Genomic DNA, 21473 nt, shown 5'->3' with positions numbered 1-21473 from the left:
AGAGAGAGAGAGAGAGAGAGAGAGAGAGAGAGAGAGAGAGAGAGAGACGTGGCGGGAAACGTTTCGGAGCCAACGGAGAGACTTTAACCGACCATTTATTCACTGTTACGTAAGTTTTCTGGCGATTTGGTTCACGCGGCGAGCGAAACACTTCTTTCAGACACATGGCACGCTAGAAGCTCGCGATGAAGCGATAACTGACGATAAATTATTCTAATCTGCGGAGTTGGGCTTGATTCCCCTCGTTCTTTAATTCCACTACTGTTCGATCGTATCACGCGTTATACAGGGTGCCTCGGTTCCGATAATAAAATGGGAAAGGGTTCTCCGAGCAGGAACAAATCGAAAAACGATGACAATTTTTTGTATGGTCCCCCGTTATCGAGAAAATTCATTTTCTGAATCTGTCACAAGTACGTGTTAATACATTTACTTTCGACTAATTGTACGTAAAATTGGTAGTAAATACTGGTTGTTATTGCGATAAATCAACTGGAATGGAAACTGATCAAATAAGCGTCGTGTAAACGTATTATATATTTAAACGTTTCGCCATGCGTTTACCTGGGATATTAAACATTTCATTCTGATCGTTCATACGTGAAAATATGTGAAACGGGAAGAAATGTCATTTACAGAGAATATATACATCATTAAATTGCAATGTAAAATAGGTAAAAACAATTCGTAGCATTGCGCGTTAAAAGTGAAATTACAAGAATATAAAACAGAGTGGTGGGGAGGGGAAATAATCTGGGATGGGTGACAGGTCACCTGGCTAGTGGCCGAAACGTAAACACGCGCAATCAGTTGATCGAACAATAGCCTTCGCGATTGAAGCGTGTCAACGCCGAAAAAGAATCGATGTCGTTCGTGATATGTTCAGATCGATGGTCGCATTCGGCGTTGGTGTGCGTGCGAGTGTCTGACGTTTTGGCAGGTGAGCCAATCAAACCGACTGTCCTCACCTTTCAGCCATCTCTAGAAACGTCAGTTCGAACGAGGTGCGACTCTGCTGGGAGACGGAAAAAAGAATTAGCGAACGGTAAACCAAAGAGACATAGTGTTGACGTTGAAGAAGTAAATGACGATAAGTTTCAAGTAAAGATAAATTAATTTCCGATTCGCGTATCGGTACGCTGTTTCAAGTAAGAATAGTATCTACGTCTCCATTCGTACAGATGTATACGCTGTATTACAAAATACCTTCATTTAAAAAAAAAAAAAAAAAATAACTGAAAAAAAGCACATCGAAACGTAATAATTATACCGAACATTCTCTGCATTTACGATGTATGCCAGGATAAAATATGCGTGTAAAACGTACGCGGAACATATTTCGTGAAAAAGTGTAATAATATTAATATTTCATTTCGCAAAAGTACACATATTCCGCACACATTTATCGTACGTTCTTCGCGTTTGCACGCGCCACGGATGCATAAAATCCGCAGTTTGATATTAATAAATATAGTAATTTGTCTATAGACATCGCTATTTAAACCGCGAGCTAAACGGATGCTTTCTAACCGCTAATTACGGATCCAGGAGGTATGCTTGATATAATCTACTCCCGTGAGTGAGCTGGAGATTCAATGAGTAAATAATTACGTTCTTGTAAAAGCACATACTGCTACACTCGTCGTACGTAAATATAGTAAGGATAGGGTGGCTGCTTTAAACGCAAATATGTCGAGACTTTGGATTCTAGAAACTCGCGAGTTTGCAGAGTACTTTGTGTAAAGCTATTCTCCTTTTACAAATTATCGACTGCTTGTAGTAAGGGTAAGAATATTCTATGCCGGAGATAATAGCCACGCAAAGTGATATAGTCGTTACGAAAAGTTCCGTTGATTTGATTATATAAAATAGAAACGAATGAAATTAATGGTAATTATGGTAATTATTCCAATAGACATTTTTATTCGCGATCCACGCGCCGAATCCCCAGGCGATCGATTATTCCTTATGGTAATAGCTCTACGAACAAAGCCAGCACAATTTGAATTTAACCTGACGATATTAAATTTGCAGATCACGTTCCATAATTGCTGTGCCTGTTTGGATGCTACACTTACAGTTTGTTCATAATTTATTTATTCATCGGACAAACGAACAGTAGTGCTGCGGGTGACACGTTCGAAAAAGATCACGCGAAACGGTTTAACAATTGTTCTCAATTCGATTACATATCGCGTACAATTAACGATGTAATATTTAGATTGCTTTAAGTATAATTACCAGGACTGAAAAATGAAATTTGTGGAGAATTATTTGTTGAGCTTCAGCCTCTCTAATTGCTTCTTTTAATAGTTTTGCATGTGTAATTGCTTCGTTTGAACTCGATTTATTTAAATTTCGTTATCTCCAATTCACGTGTCGAGTTTTTTTAAATTCCACCGCTAACAATTGTTAATTAATCGTAAATCCGAAACATTCGATTGAATAACTATGAAGCTTCGTATAGAAAACCACAACCTAATTTGAAACAATTTTACATTCAAAAATCACAATTGTTCTCGATAACATTCAGATCGTTATAAGTAAATTTGAAACAATGGATTTTGGTACTAAACGAGGAGCTATGCGATCTGGTTTCAAACAATGTCGTTTACTATACCAGATCGAAAAAGCGAACAATTCAAAATTCCAAAAAGCAATCCAATAGCCCAATGCATTCGATATTTCATGTATTCATTATGCGATTATGTGTAACCGAATCAGGTTTATCAATAATAGCGTAACACGATACAATCTCAATTAACCGAAACGATTGGAATAGACGCGCCATCGATTTTTCAGGTAATCGAAAAATTATACTTATCCTTTTAACCGCGCTCGAGAGCACTCGAGCTTGGAATTACGATATTATCCTAGGTGATCGAGTTATGGAAAGCGCCAAGCGTATAAACTTGTTAACTTTTGTCAACAATTCTGTGAAATGTTTTGTTGCTTTAATGCGAGGAAGACTTATTAACATTCTATACACGTGTACACATCTACTGGTCATACATGTAACAAGCTTACAAGGTATTGTTCACGTTTAGTCGATAAAAATAGGATTCACCGTGACGAAGAGCCGTAAGGTGTAAAAAGGTTGGCCATATCTCAAGATAGGAAAGATTTCTGGAACGTAAACGTGCCAAACTTTCAAAAATGTTCATCGGTAATCCTGAGATACGAGCATATTCCAAGGCACTATTGTACTTTGCTTTCGCAATAGAAAATATTCGCTATAACGCTAAAAGAATTTTACTGGAATTATAGTTGTATTTCGCTGCCAATACCCCCTACCAAGGAGAAGAGAACTGTCAAATATTTTATGTATGGCTTTATTATTCCTTTCCGGTCCGCCAATGTGCAACCTATAGTTATTTTTTGATTCCACTAATGAGCAATCCCTGCAAATGCCATGGAATAGTTTCTCGATCCTTCAACTGTTCCGAGTACCCACTTCTCGTACAGGGTGTCGAAGTATTTCAATCCTGGCAACGGACGTTGAATGTACAAATGGTTTTAAGTGATTCTAAAAATAAAAATTCGACGAAAATAAATCTAGGGAACGGAGAGACCGGCCAATAGTTCCTGTACGACCTATCCGTTCGATAAAAAATCGTTCGTTCAAGAAACGTCTGGATACTCGACTAAAATGGAACGGTGCTCCGTGGTGCATAAATCACACGCGACGTACATCTAATGGAACTTCTTCCAATAATTCATGCAACTGATTGCTCAAGAAATTGACGCAAGATTAACCTGTAAATCCTCCCCATTAAGGAAAAGAAGGAGATATCGAACGTTCTATATACGAATTCATTAGAAGTATTTCGTAAGTTTCCCTCTACCTTGGAAAGAAGAGATAAATTATTCCTACGACCAACAAAAATATTAATCGAAGCTTTGCGAAACAATTCTTCAAAGAAACAATGAATCCTCCGCGATTCATCGACTCGATAAAAATAGATATCCTCGCGTTTTTCGTCCGAGACTTCGTCCTTTTCCGTCATCGAAGGTGTTGGCTGGTGTATACATCGATTAAGTAAGCTGCTTCTAACGACTTGCGTGGATTGAAAGTTGAATCGTCGCGACTGGCGTCAACGTATCTGCGAAAGTCTTGCGACCAGTGCAGCTGCTGTCAAAAAGTCAGGACTAGAAACCTGGCGAGCGACGGAGAAGCTTCGAGTGAAAGACACCTGCCGGGAGTTTGCAGACGCGCCGTTTCTTGGGGGCAAACAAGACTCGGAAATCGCATCCCCGTCGATTTCAGACTTAAAAACTCTCTTTGGCTCGGCTCGCCCAGTCTGCCAACTCTCCCAGAAGCCTTTCAGCGGCGAAGAAAAATTTCACCCCTGTACCTAGACCCCGCGCATAATTGATCGGCGAACAAACAGCTGCTGAGAATCGAGGAACGGTAATGATCGGTAGGAATTCGAAGAAAGTTGGTCCTGGAAAAGGGAAGGACGCATTTATCCATTGATAAATAATTCTGTGGTGCAGGATGAGAGTCGGGGACACGGGCTGAACTTCGGTGGGAACAGAAATAAATCACTTCTCAAGTATGAGAATCAGAAGTCGGAAGATTCGACAATACAGAAGTCCCCTCGGAAGAGACATCCGAGAGCAAAGGGTTAAGAACCTGTTTCTTTTTTTTCTATTTTTGATCTTCAAGGGTCGAGAAATGCAAAAATATATGGAGAAAGGTTAAATTTGGCGCGACAGGTCGTTCCTCGGTGCCTCTGGTAATTAAGGGTGAATACTGTAACACCTAAACTACCGTGCGAGAATCTATTGCCTGATTACGTTATTGAAGAATCGCCAATTAGCAAAATTTAGCACAGTTGGTACGGGTCCAAAGTGTTGGAACTACCCTTTCAAACATAAAACAATCCTCAATGAAGTAAACTCCCGAGAAACGAACAAGGCCAAGGAAACTTGAGATATCAATTACCGGAAATAGTTTTAAAGAGCGGTTCAAACTACAGAAGTAAAGATCGTAATTGGCGAGATAAAGTTTACAGAAAGGACGATGTAAGAAAATCACGTGAAACGCACTTCGGACTCTCCTTTTACGGGACTCACTTTAAATTACCATCGTAACAGGATATAGATTTCTTTTCTTCTTTCCAAAATTTCCCTCTCCACCTGTTTAGAGTTGTTTAAACTGCCATTTGCGCATACACCCTACGTATTTGCATGTAGTCTACATATAAGTGCATATACTTTGCATATTCGCATGCATCGTGCATATGCGTGCATATGCGTGCGTATAAAATATGCATTTGCATGCAAAATATGCATTTGCCGATGCAGATAATGAACGCTTTTAATTTCAATAACGGGTGTCCACACTAATCCAAAATTACTTTAATTAACTTAACCGCAGTCAAGTTCCCGCATACGGTACTACGCCGACGTAACATTTCTCTTTTGCTCTCTTGCTTTGACAAATCGATGTCTTCGGCGTTGCTCTTGACACCGATCTCTCCTTGGCACGTCATCGTTAGAAATACCGTTCGGTTATAATTCATCGTTCGGTTCGAAGTTCACTTTCGTTTTCCTCGATTATCCTTCAGAGCCAAAACATTTCCCTATTATTCTCGAAAACCGCGCGAGCCAAAGTCGATAAACTCGTTTCGCGACAAGCGATTATACGCGCGAGCTACGCGACGCGGTTTAAAGCAAATGCAATCCCCGATATTAAATTCTCTGTTTGCTCGCCCTCTATTTCGAATCGACAGTCTTTCTCTTCGCGTTCTTCCCGCGTCGTTTCGCTGATTGCCCCGCTCGTTGGTTTCGCTCCGGAATTATCTTTCGTATAATCGCCTCCGGAGAACTTTCTTCTGTGGATTTCCCTCGCTCGCGAAAGCCAGCGAGGTAGTAGAATAAAATACGTGGCTGTAACAAGCATACTTTATTTCTTCATCAGTGTGATTGGGAAGAAAACAAATATCGCGTTGTTTCTTTTTCTCGGGAAGCAGTATTCTTGGATGGTAGATCAACTGTGGACGGCGTTTCTTCCCTGCGTCCGTTACGCGAGCTTAGAATCTCGTAAAACGTAATGAGAGGAAATCTTATTCCGTCGCCACAGATGAAAAGTACATTTAAATTTCAATACGCGAGTTTATTATCGAATCGGTTATAAAAAAAATATTCTCTATCGTTACCAATTACCGACACGGTCTAAAGCGACAACGATCATTGATATTGAAATTTCCATCGCTCAACCGTTTGTGCCAATGATAACACGGAGGCATCATAAAACGTATCGTTATATCGTGTTATTTTTCGTACACAATACAACGTGGAAACAATATTTGCGAAGCATATTCGTTTCCATGCTGAATGCGATAGCTTAATGACATTAATTCAATTCCTCGACATATCGAACATCCTCGACATAATCTTCAAAATGTGTGATGCGTAATTAATATCAAATTAAATTCCGATGCTCGAGCCACTGCACCTTAGATAATTGTTAATTGGTAACAGCGAAATCGTGGCAAATAAAACAAGCGGCGGAGGCCAGACGAACTTGTCCCTCAGCCACGATCCTCCTCTGTCTTAAACCGATATTTCGGGGCATCCGGCAATCTGCAGGAGTGCCCTTCTGAAAACAATAGGGGACCAGGTTTTGTCTTCGCTTGTCGCACGGCGTATTCCACAATCAAACGTCCACTCATCTGTTTCGACGGTATATGTAAGCACTTCCTATAAATCTTCGCCGCGATTGTCACATTTGTATACGTGTCGCGCACGTCACGCGAATACTACACTCAAATTTTCGTCGTTTCTATTTTACTAACACAGTTTTAACAAATGCCAGGATATTCGCGGAAGAGTATTCAGGAGTTGTTTCGTTTCCTCTGTTATTCAACGATATTCTTTATTTGCATCGAGTGATCCATAAAATCTTAATTAAACAAAAGATGAGACACCAATGAAATAATTTACTCATCGAGGGTTCTCGTCTGCTTGTTTTAAATAGAATAAATGGGACAGAAGTTCGACACGTTGTACTTTACCTTCGAGGACTTGCATCGACAATTTACTCCATAGTGTGCGCTAAAATTAGAACGTGTCTTTAACATCCGTACAGCCATTACGAAAATTAAGGACTTAAATAACGAAGTAACATTCCTTTTATTCCGGTAGAGAGTACGATTGAAACGACAATCAGCGTTGTCAGGATCGGATAGTTTTCTAAACGCGTTCGGGGTCGGAATTTTTTCTGGCTAGGGATTCCTCGAATTTCCAGCGATTTTTGCCTAATTTCCATCGACGGCCTTTCATCTACGTTCACAGCGAGCGACTGCAACACGAGCCACAGAACTGGCCCACCTCTTCGGTTGCAGTTCAATTACACAAACAGCCGCGATGACAGAAGCCGAAGTTTCCATTCGGGAACTTTCACTCTTTGTTTCCTGTCGGCCTAACGTGACAAACGAAAGCGTTTCACACGTAAACTTTATGACGGATTTCTGAAATCCCCGCGTGATTTTATGACATCTGCGATAGCGAGCGAACACGAACGCGTCGAACGCTTAAAAATTTTACTGCTTACTAAACGCGAACGTCGTTGAAAGCACAAAAGAGGAAAGACGATTCTGGGCCACTTTGATGTATAACAATATCTTCGTGTCACGTTCGGGGGCAAATCTAAGGAGGTGACGTGAACGATCGCGAGATCGAACAGCGAACAAGTGCTTTAAAAAATTTTAATTATAAATGGATATCGAGGCGAGTGATATTCCATTTTGACTCGCGTTATTTCAAAAATATACCTTTACGTATTTCTATCTTCCTCTCGCTCGACGAGTCTTCCGTAACCGCCTTTGGTCTCGTCCTACGGGATTTACAAGAGGTGCCATCGGTTTGACGATTTGGGAGCAATTTAAATTTCAATCAATGTCACGTAGAACAAAACATAGCAGGATCGAGTCCATCCGCGGGAAAATAAAATAGAAATATAAAAGCGAATGGACGTTTAAGCGTATTAACGAAAAAGGGATGAATCCAAAACGTGACCAACGCCGAATGGAGAAATAAAACCAGCTTGCGAATCGATTGATTCTATTATTGGACATCCTGCAAACTTCGATTTGTACAGTTATCCAATATGCAGTCCTGTCCAATACACGGTGTCTCGTGCGGTCTCGTTAGCGATAGCTATTTCTGGGTACAAAAATTATCTAGGTGTTCGTTGCCTTTAATCGGTTGCAATGGTATTTATACACAGACGAGTCACAAATGAACCATGGAATTGTTTAATTCACTGTTGTTTGGAATTACTATGTACTATAACCTTTCCAGACCTGAATTATTTTTTTTAGTTAACTTGGACTAAAGTTAGTATGGAACAATTAAGAAAAAAAATCCTAATAGTGTAGTTTTTTTTAGCAAAAATTCTAATATTACCACGTTTCATCTTGGATCTGACAGTTCAATTTATCGATGACGCTTATTTAGTACACTCAGATGTAACGCTATTAACAGTTTGAACAGTTTCCAATTACTCTCTAGTTTATTAGTAATTAGTTTGACCATAATTAGTTTGAACAGAGTATTCAAACGATTAATAGCATCAGCCCAAGGCAGAGTGCGCTAGATAGGTATTCCTGATAAACAGGACTAGCAGATAGAGAGCTAAACGATGTTGCTCGTCGTAGCAAAAATATTAGGTTGGCCAGAAAGTTCGTGGCAGTTTCTACGAAAAATTCAAAGGCATGTAATATATACACATGTATTTATTGAATTACATAGGTGCCATTTTGTTTCACAACCGTTCCACCTTTTAAGGGATGTATACATGTTATTTGTTTTCAACCATTTCGATATATTCAGACCTGTACCACCTATCAAAAATCGACAGGAACTTTCCGAGCAGCCCAATATTATTAAAAAATGATGTATGAGTGGATGTATGTTAGCATAATCTACCAGAAAACTACCAAATAAATCTCGTACATTTTCTTCCTTTGGTCTGAAAACATTCGATTAAAAGTTTCATCCATTGCAAGCCAAAAAATGTCACACGTTACAAATTAATACTTGTAGATGAAAATAAAACCTGGGAAGTTCTGCAACAACGTCGCCGCTTTTTCTCGCTTCCTAAAATGCCACGTCCAGCCATCGATGCCGCATTATGCGACCACCTCCTTCTCAACCTTACCCTCCGCCTCTTTCCAGCCGTCACACCTTCGTGCTTATACACTTTAATATTATTCCTGCAAGAGACGCTAGACGCAGACAGGAGCTCAGCGTGGGCGTTGCATTAGATACGTCCATACGGGTCCAAATTGACATTGCGCGGGTGTGTACGTGAGCAGAGCACAGAGAACGTATCATGAATCAGTTGCAGCTTCGCGTTGCTGTTAGATGAAAAAGAGCGACGGGAAAAGATTGCATTACTGTCAAGTCCGCGTAACACGATAATTGGATTTTCTGAATAATGCATCCTTTACGAGACTTATCGTTTATTTTCTTGGGGTTTCCGCCCTTGTCTGGCGCGCATCACTTAAAGGGAAATTTAAATGGTTTTTATAAGCAAGGCATCGCAGGTTGTCGACGAATCGAGGTCCTATGAAAATTTCAAGCATGAAAACGGAAATAAAGTTATGCTTATTTGGTTGCTTCGTTGGCTCTTCTTTATTTGCTGTTCTTTTCAAGCTGTGTAACGGGACATATTTATTCTGTTATAAAAATATTTTCAATCTTAATATTAAGAAAAAAATCCTAATAGTGTAGTTTTCGAGGAAAACTTTTTTAAACTTTATGTCCTCGATTGTGAACGTCGGGTCTGAAAGGGTTAACTCTTTCCTGGGGAATAAGGTCTGGGAACGGGTTTAAATAATTTAACAACGCGACATCTTTTCCAGTGCGACCTCTGAAGATGGATTTAAACGGAGTGGTAGGCCACGCCGTGCAAGGAACGAAGATCCTACTTCAGTGCACCGTACGAGCAGCGAGACCAGCTGCGAACGTCACCTGGCAGAACGGCACCGACTACTTGAACGAAAGCAACGACAGATTCGAGATGTTCGAGACGAAAGTGCACGAGAATGTGAGTACCGTCTCGGAAATTAGTCTCTCTTGCAAAATTAATGCGGCAAAATCGATGTCTAACGTTCCATCTGAATCTTGATGGTACCAGTCGATATTTCCAGGAACGTTCGCGATTCAACTCTCGCTACCCTTAAATAGGAACTGAAATTACGTTGAAGTCACGTCTGATAGCCGGAAAACGACGACTCCTTCGCATCCTCTTTTTCTCGGGATAAAGGTTTCAAAGGATCGTACAAATGATAATACTTTTAGAATTCTTTCAACACTCCGCGGTCCTCGAGCGCGAAAAATATAACAAAATTATAAAAATTAAATTTCTGGAAAACGCAACGCTTTCATTTCGACCTCTGAAAACGGTGATTTCGCGTGGTACAACCTAATATTATAGGTGGAAACCCCGTTCCTGGTCAGAGAGGATTACACGCATCCGTACGTACCCTGGAGACCAAAGATTGAAAACCCCGATCCGAGTCATGAGGGGATAGAGATATTGCGACCCATGGGCGAAACCTGGTCTAAGGTCCATGACAACGATACTCGCACAGTTGGGAATGAGCTGGGAGAGCAATGCGTGCGATGACCCTTTCTCGAGTCCCGGGAGAAACTAGATCCTATTCTATAGTTATAGGATAGAATCTATCCTAGGCTAATAAGCGGATAAGAACGATACAGACGAACTAATATCGAAATAGGACTACACGAGCGAGAAACCTCTACTTCCTCGTCCATACAAACGCGCTCCAAGATGTCCCAGATTATCTCTGATTCGTATTTTCGAAATCGGTAACGGTGTGAGCGTATCTCGTTCTCGTTTGGAAACTTTAAGCATCCCAAATTGGGTATTCTAATCTGTACGGTCTAAAAAAACATCAAACGTGTTCTTCTCAAAACGATTTTCAAACTGGCGACGCGGAAACTGCTACACCAATTTACGCATTTGCATACATATACATATAAAGTAAGAGCATCGCGTGAACCGAGATTATGTCGATATCAGCAATGTATTCTTTTATGCCAGGGTAAAGTTGCAAATTTAGTGCTGAAAATCCAATTTTTGTTCCTTCAAAGGGCGCCATTTTGTTAACCCTTTATCGCATAGCGTTTATACATAAGAAATAGAGTCCGTGAAAAATTCACGAATTACGCAGGATTTCCTCGAAATGCTTCGTTGAGAACCTATCTGTCTAGACTATCGAGAATAGAAGACCGTCAGTACCACCGTCGAGTTAGTAATTAGTAAGAAATACATTTAGATAGACTGTGAACATTCAATAATCATGCGCAACAGTCTAATTCAACGTGATGGTAGAGCTCGTATGAAGCCAGCTTGTATAGAGCCAGGGTATAAGGCGAACGTCATGTTCCTGTTTCGAATACGTCGTGGTTTAGCAGGTTGTCAGTCTCGCTGTCAAGGGGTAGTCAGTAAGAAGTACGCGTAGATGGAAACTGATCGTCCAACAATCATCCACCGCGCACTCGATCAACCCAACGGTAGAGCGGATTTTAGAGATCCCGTAATATATCTTTGGATAGAACCAGCGCACTGAGTAAACATCACGTTTCTGTTTCAAATATGTCACGCCCTAGGAGAGTGTCATTCTCGCTGTCAAAGGGCAATTAGAAGGTCGTGCAAACGTTCCACGCCTAATCCGGATCTCGAATGGCCTTGAACCACGGATCGTTGAATCCGTCCCCTTTCAAACAGAGAATTACTCCTGATATTCTGCTTCTACTGGGGCGTTACAACACTGTCTACTGTTTATTTACGTACATCCAAGGTGTCGAGAGGCACACACGACGTGTCAGTACCAGGATCGAAATTCTAATACCTTCCTAGCCGAATATCTCGAAATCTATTAGTTTCGGAATAGATGTGCCCGACTGTTATCATTCCGAGGATTACTCTATCGAATTCTGCTGGATCATTCCACACCTAGTCGATCATTTTCCGTACTCCAGGTTCGAGCTTCCTCTTCGAGACTGCGATCCGTGGAATAAGCAAGTATTATTTTATTTTTATTTCTCGACTCGTGTCCGTGCAACCTAATAAAAAATATAATAAACTGTGGTACGGATCAACTGGAGCGGTGCGCAGTGTCGAGATCAAAGTACCGAATAAATTTTAATAAATTTCGAGCTGCGATCCGTCACGATGACGCGGTGCACCGCTTCGCGTCGGTTTGCAATTTCCACAGTCGCGTCGACACACCTAAACGTCTACTCGAACACATATTTTAACGAAGAAAGTACCACGCTCGCTATATAAGCCGACTTGATGTCCCCCGCAGCGAGTTCGCGAGCAATAAACTACTTCCCGCGCTGAATAAACAGAATTTGCAGTTGATAATACTTGAGGCGGGAAAGCAATTATTCAAATTTGGTCGACGTTTTCGGCATACTTCGCGTGGATTTCGGTCAAATTGTTCGCCTCGAACTAATTCGTTTAGCACCGTTGTCGAAACCGTTTATGGAGTCGTTGTATTTAGCAATTGAGGTTTTCGTTACTTTGGCCGAGAGTGAAAAACGGGTACATCGTATCGCAGCTCCGTCTACGCGAATATGGACAGTTTCGAATTACGGTTACAAAAGAAAAGTTTCAGACTATGATTACTTAAATACTAAAATGATATTTACGTCGCAAATATCATTTCTCTCGCAGATCTATCAAATACTACCAACGTCTCGGACAGTCGTTTGACGATGAACCGTGAACCAATCGACTGTCGGTTATCGATACGTCCTTGGCGAAACAGAATCGAGTCCTCTTAGTCGCGTATGAAAAAGCGGTTTCACAGATGAGTAAAGTGTTCCAGCCTCGTCGGATCGGAAAATCATTACGCGTCATTTCGCTCCCCGCGACGCTGCGTAATAACGCTAACACGTATACGGTGAATCTGTATGCCTCGCCGCCATCATAAATCCATTATGGCAATATCTAAGGCTATAAAGTCACTTCAACTTGGATCGCTGAATAAGAAATCGGATCACCTTACTTGCCCACTTTTTAAGAAGCGTCTCCACTCGATCGTCTTTCCCACGACCGCCATTACGTGTAATTGCGTCCTAAATTTTCTAACAAAGAACTAGGGTTGCGGCATAGCGGATTCGTAGCAGTTTTTTTTTTTTTTCAAGCACGTAACGAACGTTTGTTTCCTTCATTGGAAAGAAACCGAAGGAGAAAGTTTCTAGCGTCGGTTGTGTAATTATTTTCAAGCTATAATTTTAGATGTACAGACTCTAAATTTCTTCAAATACAATTTTCGAAAATTTTATCCTAACGACTATTAGCCCATTTTCGATCGAACTCGTTTCCATAACGAGACGTTAATCGCTCGAAATGAAATATGAGTCGGTCAGTCACGTGCATAGATTTGTACTTGTAGGTCGATGCGCGCGCCGCAGTATCATAATTAGCATTGTTTATCGAGTGCCTGATTATGGCACGAGTGGCGTAATGACCTAATCGTACGGCGTTGTACGTGGCAACAGACAGAATTTACATAGAGCCAAGTAATTACATGCCGCAAACGCTCGCCGATGCAATCACTGCGGTCTACGCGAGATGAAGTGGATCCGTTTGAACAACTTTGATGTCCGTGCGCTTTCTTTTTTCACTTTTTTATCTCCTGACCTTCAAACAGCAGCATCACAATCGCGAAAAATCAGCACAACAATCGTTAACACATCTCCTAAACGAAGCTACAATCATTCGATCCAGGCTCGAATTTATCTCTCCGCGCATGATACTTTTTTCAGGTCACCGTACCTGCTACTTACATACACGTGCACCGCGTATACCTAGCGAAATAGAATCGACTCGTTTCAGAACTGGATTTCAATTCTATTTCTGCGGACGTTCAAACGATTATCGAATTCTCGTTGCCAATGCCGCGCTTCTCAAACGATCAGCCGCTGATTGGAAGAAAACTGATTAATTCTGTATTCGTCTGGTCGCCTAGCGATTTTTTACCATGCTCGCAACGAAAACAGCGTGATATCGGGATTAGTTTAGATCAGAGCTTCTTAAACTTTTTTCATTCACGACGATGATTTTGATTTCTTTCTCAATAGATATAAATAAACTACCGGACAAAATTAGCGGAACACTTTTGTAAATGTTCATAATAATCCAACTTTGCACACACTCAGAAGACACTCGAAGACTACTTCTCACGAAGTTTCACCGAAATCGGTTGAAACTCTCATAATTATGAACATTTACAAAAATGTTCCGCTAATTTTGTCCAGTAGTTTATATAATTACCGAATAAATAAAAATAATTAAAATCTCGCGACCCCAAGATTTCGCTTCGACCCATAGCTTAAGAAGACCTGGTTTAGATAATCAAACAGCCGCGACGGGTCTGTGAAAAAACACGAAATAATTAAAGCGATGGCTTGGCAAACACTGTGTTCTCCGATTGCTGCGCATCCTCTATAGCAATTTTTTTTTTTTGTTTCCTTCGCTCCTCTTTTTTTGTTGCGCTTTTGCGTTCCACGAAAAAGCATACAGAGTATTCGTTTCTCCGCTGGCAACGAGGCATGAAACTGAATTCCGAAGAAATATGAAACGACCACGAACGCGCGCGTTTCGCGAAACGGACGAGTAGATTTTGGAGATTGGTTATAAAATGAAGTCGCGTCGAAGAACCGTTCACAGAGGCTATTAATGAAATGCCAAACGCAAAAGTAGAGGAAGACAATTGTAGTCGAAATGGGGTTTATTTGAGTGCTTCGACCCCCAAGTTCTGATTCTGTTCGGTGAGATTGGTATAACACAATCCTAATCATCGCACGATGTAACACGAATACTCGACAATGCCAAATAACTCAAGTTTATTTCCCTGCGAGAGTTTCGGCATTAACAGTCCGTGGGCCGACCGAACGCTTGTTAACGTTATGTCGTGGTAGTTTAATAAACGTTTAATGCTTTTTGTTCGCAGGACGATGGCACGTCGGAAACTATAAGTTACCTAGCTTTTACCGCCTCGGAATACGATAACGGTAGAACGTTCAAGTGTTACGCCGAGAACTCGGTTACACGTTCCGACAACCTGGAACCGATGAAAGAGACGACTACGATTGAAGTTTTATGTAAGTGAGACATAACTTTCGCCAGCGCTTCCGTTCCCTTCATTTGCCGTAACGAACCCACGTACTCTTTCCATTTCCTTTTTACACGGCCGCATGGGATATTCTCTATAAATGTTTGATATACTTTTTCTTAACATTAATACCATCTCTGAGAAAATCAAGTAACCTCAACGTTAGGAGTCGTATAATTTGTCTTCTTTTGGTACCGAGACCAGGTTCAATTTAATATGCAACTTTTCCTCTCCTCAATTCAATGTTTATTCGACGCTTCGACCCGCGTTCCTCTTCAGAAGTAATTAGCTTCTTTCTTTCGTCGAAAGCAACAACATATTCTTCTTTTACCAGAGAGGCACGATTCGTACTGTCGCGAAATAATATATCAGCCATTTATCGTCGCCAGAAAGAAATTCAGTAGTCCACGTAAACAAAATAATAAAATATAATTAATTCTATATCTCGAACAAGTGATCGCAAATACAAAATCAAACAGAAAAGAGATAAAAGGAAATTCTTGTTTGCTCCGCGGATTTATTTCGAAAGAAATAGTTTCCTTTTACGATTGCGTTGGGATAAATTTTCCAATAAAGTTCCCGCCAACCGTCGAGGGCATTGTCGTCGAAACGTTGCAGACAAATGATTCTCGTACACTTGTCTCCCGCGAAGATACGAGAAACTAAAGCTACGATTAAAAGGATATTTTTCCTCTGGGAGAACGACTCGATTCGCGAAAAGGTCGTAACGAGTTCCCTTTAATTTAGCTTTAGCGAACCGAACGAATAAAAGTACATAACGTTCTTGACAATTCTTCCACCCAATTTTTTTTTTTCACGATTCTCGATCAAAGGTCGATATAGTTCGGTTGAAATTAAGTTACACTACACACGGACCCTGATCGCGGATGTGTGCGTATACATGTACTCGTGTTGTATCGCAACCTTTTCAATTTGCTTTTTCACCTCGAACGAAGGGCTAGAACCATGATTTTAATTAACCGAAGTAGATCGATACTAATTCAACGAGAGTTCGAATATAAAAAAAAAAGTTACTCTTATATTCAATCGTTCGCGCCACCCAATATGGAGCAATGAAAAATTATAATCAGAAATTATAATCAGAAATAATGTTTCAATCGGTATTTATTTGGATCGATTTTGAAATACGTCAACATTGTCTGAGAAGTATCTCCTTTCTATTTTCAGACAGACTACTTTGGTGACAAGAAAATCGGTATAAATGATAAGTAACAATGATGTAATTTATGTTTCCGGAGAGTTTCATTCTGGAGTACAAGTTTGTTTATAAAAATAGACACGTACCCTGTTACCAATTAAAACTGTTTAATATGGAATGTCTCTTTTATACGGTGGCCGATACTATTGATTATTCCCATCACTGTTTGTCGTTGAAACACCAAGATTTTATGTTCAGTTTAAACAAGCGTTATTTCCCGTTTGTTTTCTGTTCGAATATTTTCGTTTGGTCGTATTGCACTTCCGTTCCCGTGATTCCACCGCATTAATAAATATGGCTTGTTTAGTTAGTACTCATCTTGCGTCTTCTATGTCCATCCAATACTCTGTCGTTCAACAAAATCTCGAAAAATCCAATTCTCGCCGTCCGTCCGTTTGTAACAAAAGGAAAACGCAAGGTACGCTCCTTACAGATTATTCCATCGTCATCGTTTCGAAAACTCCGGTACGCCATATGTTATAGGAATTTGAAATGAGTTTGAAATTATACTATAAATTTGAATAAATATTGTAAAGTGCATACAGTCAGTCCCATAAGTATTCGTACCCTGTATGTCTGATGCAGAAATTTATCTAGTACCGATGTGGTATCCAATTTCGGTTGTTCGTTAAGAACCTCGCGCTGAAAATCACGATTTTCAAAGCGGCGAATGGATTCAAAAGATTTCGACGAAGCCAACACGCTCGACCAAAAATCTGATTCAGAAGTCCTAGCTACGGTCTCTGTCCCGGGGAATGAACGCGTCTTCGGGTCCGATTTCGCGATAACGATGGCGAGAAAGCGTTAAATCTCGATGGACATCCCGATAATCCCGTCGCTTATAAGCAACTTCTTGTATCTTTCAATTACGTGCACCGGGACCGAGAGATCTTGGTACAGCGATAGGAAAAAAGGAAGATAGATAGCCGTACATCTCGTTGATGTTTCCAGTTACGTCGCGGAGCGACGGTGGAAGTTTCGTTTTGTACCCAGGCACGAAAGCTATCTACGGATTGGAAACGAGAAACTCGTAGCTGGCGATGTTCCAACTTCTCTTCCCCTTAGACATGCCACTCTCGCGACTACGTACTTACGGGAGTTTTGTTTTATGCCCGGCATTTTGCGCTGCCCGTGTTTAAACATATCTCGGAACGCGGACGAACCTGCGCTCTGAACTTACTAGGACTTCTCTACGTGCACGCGCGTTGTTTTAATCCCAGACGTTCCGCAGACGACGACATATTTTCGGAAATAGAAACCGCGGGTCGACCCTCCGCTTTGACGTCGATGCTGTTTTCCTACCCTTCTCCTACAACGATGATAAGCCACTGGAAATTATGGAAATCGAAGCATGGACTCGTCAATGTTTACGAGTGGAAGTGTCGGTATTTATTTCTACAAATAGCAATCCCCTGTTGTTGATAAATCTTCGAAATCGATCTCTTCGAAGATAGAACCTCGTGCAAACAATTTTATTTTCGACTAACTTTTTTACGAGGGATTTTTTGTTCGCCGATGCGATATCACCCTATATTTCTGTCGCGATTGTCGCCTTAAATTCTAGATCATATTTCCCGATATCCCGTGCATCATACTTTGGGGATTTTCCCAGCCTTCATTTGCGCCGCTGGAAAATACTTCAAACTTTTAAATTCTTCCATGGACTTACGCTTCGTTTTTCAGCGCTAAAAGACCACAAATTCTTCGCTTTCTTCTTGTATCTGGAATCTTTCGCTACGAGGAATTTATCGTTTCTTTGTCCTTTTAATAATATTAATCGTTTCAGTTCTTGCTCGGTAGAAAAGAATTATCGGGGAATGAAATCTTTTCAAACATTTTCTTCGACGTTTTAAAGAACTCACTTCGGTCCTTTATGGATCATATAATCCGATTGTAATACAAGTACATAATAACGGACAATTTGAAAGAAAAATTTATTCTCATAAACAGACGCTTTTATTTCTCCGTGGTATCGTCGATTTGTTATCTTCTTGTTCCGTTTGTCACGCGGGAGACAGCAATCTTCTGTCTCTCTTCCTCTCTTCGGATACAGTATAGGTACCATTCAATTTGGCAGCGTGTTCTGTGACGTCATATTTTTTAGGTTGCTCTTTTTTACAAGATACGTGCTTCGGCATAAAACCTTGGCGAAACGAGGCCCTCTCGACGTCACTTTTTCAATTTCTCGCGAATCTTCTTTGAATCGTCCTTGATTCTCGCTCAAGCACCGTTAATTAAATTACCTGCAGTTTGCGATCAATTGACACAGCGATTCGTTTAAACGCGTTCGAGTAGACGAGACATTTAAAATCTCATAAATATTTCCCCGATAATCTAAGGCTGATAAATGAATAATCGAATAGGTCGCTAAATTTTTAACTAACTGGTATGATATTTGGTTGCAGATCCGCCGATAATTCGAATGAGACCCGAAAACATCACCGTCAACGAGACCGAAAATTTCATATTATTTTGCGACTACGAAGCCAACCCAGCTACTTTGATAAAAGTAACATGGTGAGTTTCCTTTTAATCTACGATATTGACTGTCAGAACAGACACAAGGCGGATCTTTGGAAAACTTCGGCTAGAAAAATATGTAACACAGAATTCGACAAGGATAATAATTTGTTTGGTATCCAACTTCTGTTTGAATAATTTTCCGCGGAATCGCCGTAGACTGTACGTCGGTATCACCCTATCTTTATTATCGGTGGATTAACTTCTTGCTACTTCGATTCGATTTTATTACAAGGGTAATCGCGGTTAGTCGAAGCACTTGTAAAGCTCCGTATAGTCGATAAATTATACGAGCAGTTCTGCAGCAAACTGAGATGGGATTCGAAGCAACTGTTCGCAGTTTATTACCTGTTAACTTTTTTTTTTTTTTTTTTGATCAGCTGACTCCTGCGAGTCGTATCATCACAGTAACGATTCTTCGAGTCGTAAATAAAGCTAGTATTCCGAGGTGTGAACCCAGTTAAACTTTTAAAAAGCTTCAACTTAATATTAAAAATATCCTTCGTTTACGTCGCAACTGACAATTCACAATACACGTATATATAATATCGAAAATATCGGAAAAAGTGTTAAAGTAAAGGATTAAAAGCTTGTAATAAATGTTCGAATTGATGCTATTACACGGTTCGTATACCGTGCTGTTTACGAGAAAAAATTGTTGCGAGTTACAAAGTAACGTAATCGTAAAACTGTTTATCGACCGTGTAACGATATTAGGGTGCAAAGGGTTAATAAGCCGTATAAAACAGGAGTACGCAATTTCTGTTTGGTGAAATATATCCCAAAGAAAAAAAAAAAAAGAAAACGTGAAAATATGAGACGAAAATGAAAGCTATGTAAAAATGTATTTTTTAATTTCTCTCACATGCATCAACGTGTCATCAAACGATAGAATCGGTATTCGCGTTAGGGAAAACTTGAATAGCAAGGATCTCAAGTATCCACGTACATCACTCAACAGCAGCATTCGAAACGTCCGAATAGGAAGGCGTGAATCTATCGGGATGATTTATTATATATATTTCTATAGCGCGCTCTAAAAACCATATTTCACACTGATGCATGTAACGGCTCGCATGCGAGGATTCGATTCACAGCGTCGGCTTTGCGAGCGAGTATTTCGTCGGAAAAAGAAATTCCAAAACCACGGTCCGATAAAAATGAACAAACGCGATTACACTTGGAAAAATGCAATAATTACAAAAGCACCGGGATATCAATTGTTGGAATTACTCGGTGGCGGTTAGCTCGTGCCTGGTATCGGCTATCGATATTCGAGCCACTATTCTCACAAAAATCTCTCATCAACCCGACGAATCCAAAACAGTTATTTTTAATACAGACTTTATCTCCCGCTACAAACCGGGCGTAACTTTTTAGGGTTCTATCGACGCGCCAGGAATCAATTCACGTGTACGTTTTTAATCGAGTCGCAGTTATGTATTTAGATTATAAAAACGCGGTAGATACTTTTTCTAAAAATGTTCAAAATCATTACTAACCAATCAACGTAACTAGTTTGTGACTTCAGTCAACAACCAATTACGTTTCTTTCGAGCAGCTTCGCGTGTGGACGACCTAATAGGTTCCGAAATATTCGACCACATTAGTTTTGTCCCGCTTGATCGCTGAAATATCACACTGTGCGTTCTCTTTTTTATTTGCTGTTCTTTTCAAGCCGTGTTACGGGACATATTTATTCTGTTACTACCCATCCATTTCATTGCCTCATAGCACTTTTCACCATATAACGGTATATGAATTTCGGCTATTCGAAAGTAAAAAGATTTTCAATCTTAAAATATAATTTCGTATAAAGACGAATACTAACTCGAAATTAAGGTATTTTCGTAGTACATAATTACACCCTGTGCGTTCGTTTTGTTTTGTTCCGCAGGTTACGAGACGACGAGGAATTAGTTTTAACCGACGACCATTACGACGGTGGGACTTCGGAGCAAACGGACCTCACCGTGAAAAATGCAACACCTAGCGATCAAGGCACTTACAGATGCATCCTAGACAATAACATTGGTCCATCCGTTTCGGAAGACGTCATTGAGGTCTCCGTGTTTTGTAAGCATTATTTATTACATTTGTATATTATTATATTTACATATTTGCTGTTCATTTTCTATCTAACGTCCAAATAAAAAGATCCATTTGTGTCAAATAATTGCTGCATAATGCCCCACCGAGCTAGGAAGATAATTAACACGGGTTAGTTTCGTTGCAATTAGTTCCATTTGGTAGAGGAATTCAAATCCAAATAGACTACGCTGGATCGATGAACGCAGTCTGAAAGGAGTCCTCAGAGAAACTTTGTATAATAGCGAGTCGCTATTACCGACATCGGACTGCAAACGGTTAATCGTGGACTTTCACTATTAGTCAAGCATCGTACAAAAAGAAACAGCGCCGAATACGTCGCGATGCTTTCCGACGCATTAAATATTATTCACTGGAAATAGAAGGAAATTAAGAATATGCCTGTCCCGACTCTATTTATTCACCAAGCGTTAATCCAACTCTGAATTTAAATTATAATTTATTTTAAAATCCCCTCC

The 21473-nt window shown here is 40.3% G+C and overlaps 1 protein-coding gene across 4 annotated transcripts in view; it reads left to right on the top strand.

The window, feature by feature from the left end:
• LOC128886815 (hemicentin-1) overlaps window positions 1-21473 on the top strand; it is a 221167-nt gene that overhangs the window by 164059 nt on the left and 35635 nt on the right. For all 4 annotated transcript variants that reach the window (XM_054141986.1, XM_054141988.1, XM_054141987.1 and 1 more), the window contains 4 exons: window positions 9876-10060; window positions 15006-15156; window positions 18792-18903; window positions 20804-20982. In XM_054141986.1, coding sequence (XP_053997961.1) covers window positions 9876-10060; window positions 15006-15156; window positions 18792-18903; window positions 20804-20982 — 627 coding nt within the window. The remainder of the gene's footprint in view (window positions 1-9875; window positions 10061-15005; window positions 15157-18791; window positions 18904-20803; window positions 20983-21473) is intronic.

The sequence above is a fragment of the Hylaeus anthracinus genome, unplaced genomic scaffold (genome assembly GCF_026225885.1).
Source record: "Hylaeus anthracinus isolate JK02 unplaced genomic scaffold, UHH_iyHylAnth1.0_haploid 11985, whole genome shotgun sequence".
NCBI classification, from domain to species: Eukaryota; Metazoa; Arthropoda; class Insecta; order Hymenoptera; family Colletidae; genus Hylaeus; species Hylaeus anthracinus.
Note: the sequence above shows the minus strand (reverse complement) of the source record. Positions and strands in the feature narration are given on the sequence as shown.